This window comes from Mastomys coucha, unplaced genomic scaffold (assembly GCF_008632895.1).
Source record: "Mastomys coucha isolate ucsf_1 unplaced genomic scaffold, UCSF_Mcou_1 pScaffold3, whole genome shotgun sequence".
Classification (NCBI taxonomy): domain Eukaryota; kingdom Metazoa; phylum Chordata; class Mammalia; order Rodentia; family Muridae; genus Mastomys; species Mastomys coucha.
The window spans coordinates 72,127,247-72,136,152 of NW_022196909.1; the positions used below are offsets into that span (position 1 = coordinate 72,127,247).

The 8,906-nt window shown below is 49.3% G+C and overlaps 1 protein-coding gene across 1 annotated transcript; it reads right to left on the minus strand.

The window, feature by feature from the left end:
* Window positions 1-359: 359 nt before the first annotated feature.
* Tubb4a (tubulin beta 4A class IVa) lies at window positions 360-7,210 on the minus strand. Its single transcript, XM_031346563.1, has 4 exons — window positions 6,972-7,210; window positions 5,830-5,938; window positions 5,591-5,701; window positions 360-2,017 (listed from the first exon to the last, which is right to left on the minus strand). Exons 1-4 carry the CDS (start codon window positions 7,026-7,028, stop codon window positions 960-962), a joined length of 1,335 nt encoding a protein of 444 aa, XP_031202423.1. The 5' UTR covers window positions 7,029-7,210; the 3' UTR covers window positions 360-959.
* Window positions 7,211-8,906: the final 1,696 nt, after the last annotated feature.

An 8,906-nucleotide genomic window follows, 5' to 3' on the forward strand; every position in this document is an offset into this window, starting at 1 on the left:
ACATAGGGAGATCCTGTCTCAAAAACATCAAAACCCAAACCAAACAAAAGGCAGAAGAAGATGCATTCAATGATTCAGTGTGGCCACACTGGAAAGAGGGAAAAAAAAAAAATCCATCGACCTTCAGGTCCGTCTTTCCAGAGTACAGACTGTGGCTCCAGTATGCTTGTTCCTGGTGTGCAAGTGGCTTATCTTACACCACAGGGTTGCTCTGGTCTAGCCTGGTCTGTTTGGCTCTGCAGTCCCTGTACCCCACCACTCCAGGAGCTGAAGATCTTCAGTGGCCCTCCTCCACCCTGTGGGCCTCTCCACTCCCTAGCTGCACTCAGAGAAGAAACTAAATCAAACAGAAAGCCACATCAAAGCAATGACTCATTTATTGATGGATGGTCAGCAGGGGAGAGCAGGGTTGGGTGCATAGTAGGGAGGGGCTCTCTCACCCCAGGCAACAGGCCTCTCTTTCCTCTTCCTTCAGCATTTCTCTGGTAGGTACTGAACTAAGGCACAGGGCAGGAACAAACGGGGAATTACGGGAGCCAAGGTGCTGGGCCAGGAGCAGGGAGCTGTGAGGTCAGAGGTAAGGCAAAGTGAGAGGGCTTGGAGGCTGGGGAAATGTTAGGTGAAGATCTAGAGAAATATGTGGAGGTGGAGAATGGTTCAGGAGTGCTGGGGAAGGGACAGGGCATAAAAGAAAGGATTTTCAAGATCTAAGGAGGTGGAGTGTGGTGGTGTGTGTGTGTGTGTGTGTGTGTGTTGAAGGGGTGCTAATGGGAACTAGAAGAGCCCTTCCCTGGCAGGTTGGAGAGACAGTGGGGTTTAGGAGTTAAAGGTGAAGCAAATAGAAGCAACCTGGGTTTGGCCCTCATGCTGAAGATGCTCGTGGAATCTGAGGGAACGAAGCAACGGGGTGTAGAGGTGGGGTGCTTAGGGTCAAAACTTTGCCAGGGGCAGAGTGAGACTTAAGCCACCTCCTCTTCGGCCTCCTCTTCAAATTCGCCCTCTTCAGCCGTGGCATCCTGGTACTGCTGGTACTCAGACACAAGGTCGTTCATATTGCTCTCTGCCTCTGTAAACTCCATCTCGTCCATGCCTTCGCCCGTGTACCAGTGCAGGAAGGCCTTGCGCCTGAACATGGCAGTGAACTGCTCTGAGATGCGCTTGAACAGCTCCTGGATGGCGGTGCTGTTGCCGATGAAGGTGGCTGCCATCTTCAGGCCCCGGGGTGGGATGTCACAGACAGCGGTCTTGACGTTGTTGGGGATCCACTCCACAAAGTAGCTGCTGTTCCTGCTCTGCACACTTAGCATCTGCTCATCTACCTCCTTCATGGACATCCGTCCCCGGAAGACAGCAGCCACGGTCAGGTAGCGACCGTGTCTCGGGTCACACGCAGCCATCATGTTCTTAGCATCGAACATCTGTTGGGTCAGCTCAGGAACGGTGAGGGCACGATACTGCTGGCTGCCCCTGCTGGTCAAGGGTGCGAATCCTGGCATGAAGAAGTGGAGACGGGGGAACGGTACCATGTTCACAGCCAACTTGCGTAGATCTGCGTTGAGCTGGCCAGGGAAGCGTAGGCAGGTGGTCACTCCACTCATGGTGGCTGATACCAGGTGGTTAAGGTCCCCATAGGTGGGCGTGGTCAGCTTGAGCGTGCGGAAGCAGATGTCGTACAAGGCCTCATTGTCGATGCAGTAGGTCTCATCAGTGTTCTCCACCAGCTGATGCACAGACAGCGTGGCATTGTAGGGCTCCACCACCGTGTCAGACACCTTGGGTGACGGCACCACGCTGAACGTATTCATGATCCTGTCTGGGAACTCCTCTCGGATCTTGCTGATGAGCAACGTCCCCATGCCTGAGCCGGTGCCACCTCCGAGCGAGTGGGTGAGCTGGAAGCCCTGGAGACAGTCGCAGCTTTCGGCCTCTTTGCGCACCACGTCCAGGACTGCATCTACTAACTCTGCGCCCTCTGTGTAGTGACCTTTGGCCCAGTTGTTGCCTGCTCCAGATTGACCTGGGGAAGGGGCAGGGTTGAATTTGCAGGCATAGGGGAGGGGTGGACTCTCCAACACGTTCGTCTGCACTGCACTAGTATTTGAATCATTAGACTAGAAAATGCTAAGAGTACTGGCTAGGCTCCATGGATAGAGCCCTGCCTAGCACTTGTGAGGCCTAGAGTTCCAACCTTGCCACAACAGAAGCCTGGTGTGTTGGCCTCACTCTCATTGCAGTTCTCAGGAGGTAGCAGTTGTAGGACCAGGCATTTAAGACACACAGGCAAAAAAAACGCTCACTCCCCAAAAACTATAAATAAAATAAAAATTGAAAGATAACGATAGAATTAAGTTAATCACACTTTAATAGTTGATTGTTTGATAATAAAGTATTGATTATTATTTATGCCTATTACTATATTAAATAATTGTCAGTAATAATAGTAATAGTTGTGCTGTTACACAATAGGGTTACTACAGACAATAACAATATATAGGATCCCATGCAGCTGAAGGGAAATTTTTTAAGATAAATAAAACTCTGATGTATGTTTGGGGTAGTTGGTATCTTTATCCTAATCCAGACATTGTATACAGTATGGACCTGTATCAAAATATAATGTGACCCCCCACAAATGTGTATGATTTTTATGTCTTGGCTAAAATATAAATCTGGAGGCTGGTGATGTGGAGGAGCAGCCAGGAGGCTTGTGTGGTTCTGTGGTTCTGTGGTTGGAGCAGAAGGTGTGAGAGGAAGAGATGGAGGCAGAGGCAGCAAGGGACAGGGCAGGGTGGGCACTTGCCTGGGTCCCGTGTCTAGCACCACAGACACTAGGCTTCCTGATGTCTATTGGCATCTCAGTGTTCAGTGGAGCAAGAGGAACGGGAGTTCAAGGTTATCCTGAGCTACACATGGGGTTAGAGATCAGCCTGGGGCATGTGAGACCCTGTGCTCAATAAACAAATGACCTGGAGCCGAGCATGGTAGTCTATTGCTGTCATCCTAGCACTTTCCAGGCACAAAGCCAGAAGCTCATGAGCAGCCAGGGCTATACAGTGAGAACCTATATAAAGAAAGAAAGAAAGTCTACCTAAGACAAACCACTAGAGGACTGGAGAGACAGCTCAGTGGTTAAGGGCACGAGCTGCTCTTCCAAAGGACCTGAGTTCGAGTCCTAGTACCCATGTCAGGTGGCTCACAGCCACCTCCTGTATGCATGGAGACTCTAATATCCTCTACTGGTCTGTAGGGCTTATACTTATATGCCCATACATACATACATACATACATATACACACATATGTATATATATATATATATACATATACATATATATACATATACATATATATATATTATACTTATGTACATGCACACACACATAAAAATAGAACTTTTTTTGGTTGGTTGGTTTTTAAAAGTCTCACTTTTAAAAACAGGCTGGCCTTGTGCTCTGCCTCCCCCGTGATGAGTTTAAAGGTACATACGACCACATCCAGCTAAAACAAAGCTATTAACATAATAAATGAATGAAGGAATAAATAAAACTAACTACCACAGTCCCCCAAAGTAAATTAAATCAGTAAAATAACAATAGTGCTAACATTATTATTCCAGTCTTTTCATTGTTGTCTATTAATTATTGAATCTTAGCACAGGCTGGCTTCAGAGGTGTCGAGTGCTCTGGAGTTGATAGTTGAAGCACACCAGGATCCTGGGAACCAAACAGGGTCCATTGCCAGAACAGAGTGCTGTCAACTGCTATGCCATCTCTCCAGCCCCGATTATTGTGTGATATAATATTTAAAGTTAATAGTAAGTGTTTCAATTTTGCCACACCCTAATCCAGAAGCTAGAAGGCTACCACAAAAAGCTAAGTCAAATCATACCTCACCTAAGCTTTGAAAATTTCCCTGCCTCCTCCTAGTCCCCTGACTAGGTTCTGTCTCTTGTCTGTTCTCCCTGCAGTGGCCAGAGGGTGCCGGTGACTTCAGTCAGGTCCCAAAGGCTCCTCTTTCACCTCCTACACCAGTTCCTGCTGGCCCCCGCAGCCCACAGGTGGCCTCCCACTGCCCTGTTTGTCCTGCCTGGTCCTCCATGTTTCCTCATTCCCTCTTCTATAGTCAGTCATATGGGCCTCATGGCTGGCTGCTTCTCCATCACAAAGGGCTATGTTCTGCTCTGGGACCTTTGCACAGGCCAGTCTGTCTGCCTGGAATTCCTTCTCCACCCATATTCATAGCCACTCCCTCACCTCCAGCAGACCTCTGCTCCATTTTACCTGTGTGTGTACCTGTGTGTACATGCCTGTGTCTAAACACGTGTACAGAGGCCAGAGGTCAATGTCTGGTATCTCCCTCTATCTCTCGCCACCTTGTTTGTTTGTTTACTTTGAGACATGGTCGGTCTCTCGCTTGACCAGAAGTCAACACTTGGCATGACAGTGAGCTCCAGGAATTTTCTTGTTGCTACTTCCCCAGAGCTATGGCTACAGACATAAGTCCTTGTGCCTGTATGTTTAAATGGATGCTTCGGATTTGGACTTCCATCTTTATGCTTGCATACTGGACACTTTTACATTCATCTCCCAAACCTCTATTTAATTTTTCCTGTCTTTTCTCTCTGCCATCCCCCTCCTCTCAGCCTGCCTCTCAGATACACACTCCGTGTGCATGCTCTTTGGCCCACCTCACTTCTGTGTGTCTTTCTCCCTTCAGTCATTTCAGAGGACCTTGTATTCACCATACCCACACAGGCATACATTATCTTCCACAAAGTTTGTATCCACCAGAAAGGGAAACTCACTTGCCCAAGGCCACTTGCTGGGGCTGCAGCAGACAACAAAACAGTCTCCTGCTTGCTCCCTCTCTGACTCCCTGCCATTGCCATGGAGCTGAGGCTGGAGACAGACTGACAAATATCAACTCTGTGGTCTTGGACTGACTCCTCTGAGCTCAGATTCCTTCTAGGAAGTAGAGTGGTGTCTACAAAAAACCTGCTCACTTCCTTCTTAAGCACAATGTCTCCAGAGGGTTGGGGTTGGGCTCAGCAGGTAGAGTGCTCCCCTGGGGCTAGGCTCAGGGGGCAGAGTGCTCTTTTTTTTTTTTTTTTGTCTTTTGAGACAGAATTTCTCTGTGTAGCCCTGGCTGTTCTGGAACTCACTTTGTGGACCAGTCTGGCCTCGAACTCAGAAATCCACCTGCCTCTGCCTCCCAAGTGATGGGATTAAAGGCCACCACTTCCCAGCAGGTAGAGTGCTACTCTGGCATCCACAAAGCCCTAGGCTCCACCCCCAGCCCCATAGAAAACCTTGGGACATCCCAGAAGATCAGGAATTCAGGGCTATCTTAAGTTACAAAAATTAGTTTAAGGCTAACGTCACTTATATAGAGAGATGGAGGTTACCCTAGGCTAGAGATACCCCATCTAAACACAGCTGCTTCTTTAAGAAGCCCCTCAGCTGTGTCTGACGTCTCCCCAGGGTTCTCTTGTGTGCCTAGTCAAATCCCTTTGGTGCTAGTTACAGAATATTCTTTAAGCATTTAGAAACAAAAACAAACATGTTGTGTGTCCACGCTGGAGAGGGACTTACCAAATACAAAGTTGTCTGGCCGAAAGATCTGGCCAAAAGGGCCAGAGCGGACGGAGTCCATGGTGCCAGGTTCCAGGTCAACCAACACAGCTCTGGGAACATAATTTCCACCTGTGGGGATGGCAGATGGAGGGTGGCTGGGCTGAGTGCCAGGTCCAGCAGGCTCCAGGGCACATCCTGTTCCTTCTTGACAGTGTCCCCCTACTCCCACGCCTGTGCCATTTCACTGGCTGCCCTACCTGTGGCCTCGTTGTAGTAGACATTGATTCTCTCCAGCTGGAGGTCACTGTCCCCATGATAGGTCCCAGTGGGGTCGATACCATGCTCATCACTGATGACTTCCCAGAACTAGGGGTTGGGGAGCAAAGTGAATAGATTTTCCTTTTGTTATTATTGTTTTACATCATTTTAAAAAACATTTTATGTGTGTGTGCATTCACACTGCATGCTTGGGTTGTCAAGTTTGGCCATAAGCTCCAGAGGAACCATGTTGCCTGCCCTATTGTTTGTTTGATGATGGGATATGTAGAATAGCTTTTTTTTTTGATGTATTGTCTTAAAATTGTATGTATGTATGTATGTATGTATGTTGTATGTATGTATGTATGTATGTATGTATGTATGTATGTGTCTGTATTATTTTTTTGGCAGTGTCTCCAAAAGCCCAGGCTAACATGAAATTCACTAGATAGCTTAGGATGAAATTGAACTCTAGATCCTCCTGCCTCAACTCAGCCTAGTGGCTGGGATGACAGGTGTATGCCACAACACCTAGGCAAGGGCTCAACTTATTGAGCTATAGCCCCCATCCCTTATTTTTTTGACACAGGTTTCACGTACCCAGGCTGGCCTCCAACTTACTGTGTATGGGAGGCTATTTTTGGGCTCCTGCCTCTATCCACCAAGTGGTAAGATGTCAGAGTGGGTCACAGTGCTAGTCGGGAAGAGCTAAGAGATGCTATGTCTAGGATACTCTTAAAGCCACTTCTCCAGTTCCTGGCTGTCTGCCTGCGAGGTAACTGGGAACTCAGAGCCACAGAAAAGCATGAGCCAGAAAGAAGGGAGCAGTTGGAGGTAGGGAGAGGCTTGGCCCCACCAGAGCCACTTGGTGCCAGTCCATCCGGCAGCAAACCCTGGGAGGAGGGGCTGTGCCTCTTTGTGCCAGGCAACTGAGGGTGACAGTGGCCCAGCTGTGAGGCCAGCTGTGGCCAAGAGACACAAGGCCAGGCCCTGCCCCCATCAGCCTCTTTGTTCCCAGTATGGCTCTGCCCTGGTTCCCCTCCTCCACCTGGGATGCAAAATTCCTGGGTGAGCCTTGAGAGAGCCAAGGACCCCTCTCCGAGCCCCTGTGCATTCCCACCCTCTACCCAGCCCGGCGCACCTTGGCTCCGATCTGGTTGCCGCATTGACCGGCTTGCAGGTGCACGATTTCCCGCATGGTGGTGGCGCTGCTGGTGGCGTCTGATGGACGGGTGTCAACCGACCACTTTGGCTCTGGCTCTGGACGAGATGGCTGCGGAGCTCTGCGTCCCCGGGCGTCTCTATATTTGTGGAGCAGTACTCACGTCACCGCTGGGTCACCCGCGTGCTCCGCCTCCTGACCCCGCCTAGGATGCTTGCAGTGAAGGATGGCGGGGGGGGGGGGGGGGGGGGGGGGGGGGCGTGGTGGTGGAGAATTGGAGTTATGGAGGAGGGTGGAGGGAGGAGCTTCGGAAGTGTAGGAATCTCTTCTGTCAAGCACTTTCTCTGAGACCTCAAGGTCCGGGCGTATCCCCGCTTTAGTTTCCCTGCAGGCGCCTCTGTCAGGCACCATCCTTCCTTTCCATTTGGGGTTTCATAGAGACTGGATGGAAAGGCGCCACGGAGTCTTCGTAAACAGCATCTAGGACAATGTCCTCCATCTCAGCCGCAACCCCTGCCTCAATTCCTCTGCCTGCTTCTCCCTTCTTCATTCCTTCAAGACTCCCTGCTTCCTTAGAACCTTTGTATAGGTGGGGAAGGCGATGACCCTGAGCTCCAGGATCTCCACAGTGGAGTTTGGTTTCAAGGTGGCAGGTGCAGGTGAGATACTGCTGGGTCCTGGAAGTCTCTTCTGGAACCCTTCTTCTGGTTTCCTTCTATGCTCTGAGGAGCGCTGGAAGGCTCTTGTTGGCTGGGACTTAGGTCTTTTTCAAGACTCCCAGGAGGGCTTGAAAACCAACAGAGAGCTAAGACAAATAATTGGACTCCACAAACAGCAGAGCGTTCCCCACATCAACATATCTTTGCTTTGTTATTGATATTTATTTTTTTTAATTACAGGATTTCCCAAGTAGCTATTGTTTCCCTATATCACCATATTGCTCAGGCTGGCCTTGAACTCATGTCTTTCCTGCCTTCAACCTCTGGAATGCTGGGATTACAAGAGATCTACAACATACCTGCCCTAAAAGTGACATCTGAAACATGCTTGTATGTTCATGAGTTTGTCTGAGCATATGTGCAAGTTAGAAGGTGTCCATGCATGTTGTCTTTACTGTCCATAATGTTCCATTCATGTTCTTTCTTGTTGTGCCAGCTTCCCTAGGGATTATAAGTGCTCCTTGCTGTGTTCCTCTGTGTTCCTTGCTTTGAGAGACTTCCCCTCAAGTCTGCCTACTGCAGCCCAAGCTAACCTCTCACTCAATAAAAAGCCAAGGCTGATCTTAAACTCCTGATCCTTCTGCCTCTACCTCCTGAGTGTGCACCACCATGTCCTGGGGTTATATGGAGTTGGGCATGGAACTCAGGGACTCATGCATGCTCTACCCATTGAACCCCAGCTCACAAACACCATGGCAGTATTTCTTCATTGTAGATCCAATTGTGATGTCGCCAACTGGCCAAAGACTGAAGCTTTCCCCTCTCTCTTCTTTTTCTCCTCCCCACCCTCTCTTCCTCACTCCTTTCTTTATTTCTTAGCCAGATTATTTTCTTCCAGATCCACCTGCTCCCCACCCCCAACCCTCCCAACTTCAAGTCTTCCTATTTTGGTTTTATTTTGTTTATTTATTGTTATGTGTATGGGTGTTTTGCCTGCATGTCTGTCTCTGGACTGCACATACATGTAGTGTCCGCAGAGGCCAGAGAGGACAGAGACATCCTGGGACTGGAGTTACAAACACTTGTGGGTTGCCATGTGGGAGCCTGGGTCCTTTAGCAGCCAGTGCTCTTAACTACTTACCCATCTCTCCAGCCAACCCCGAGGTTTTAAAATTAATTTGACTGGTAATGCCTCACCCCACCCCCTCTTTTGTCCCTCCTACTCCTATCAATGCCCCCCTCCTTTCTACCTTTT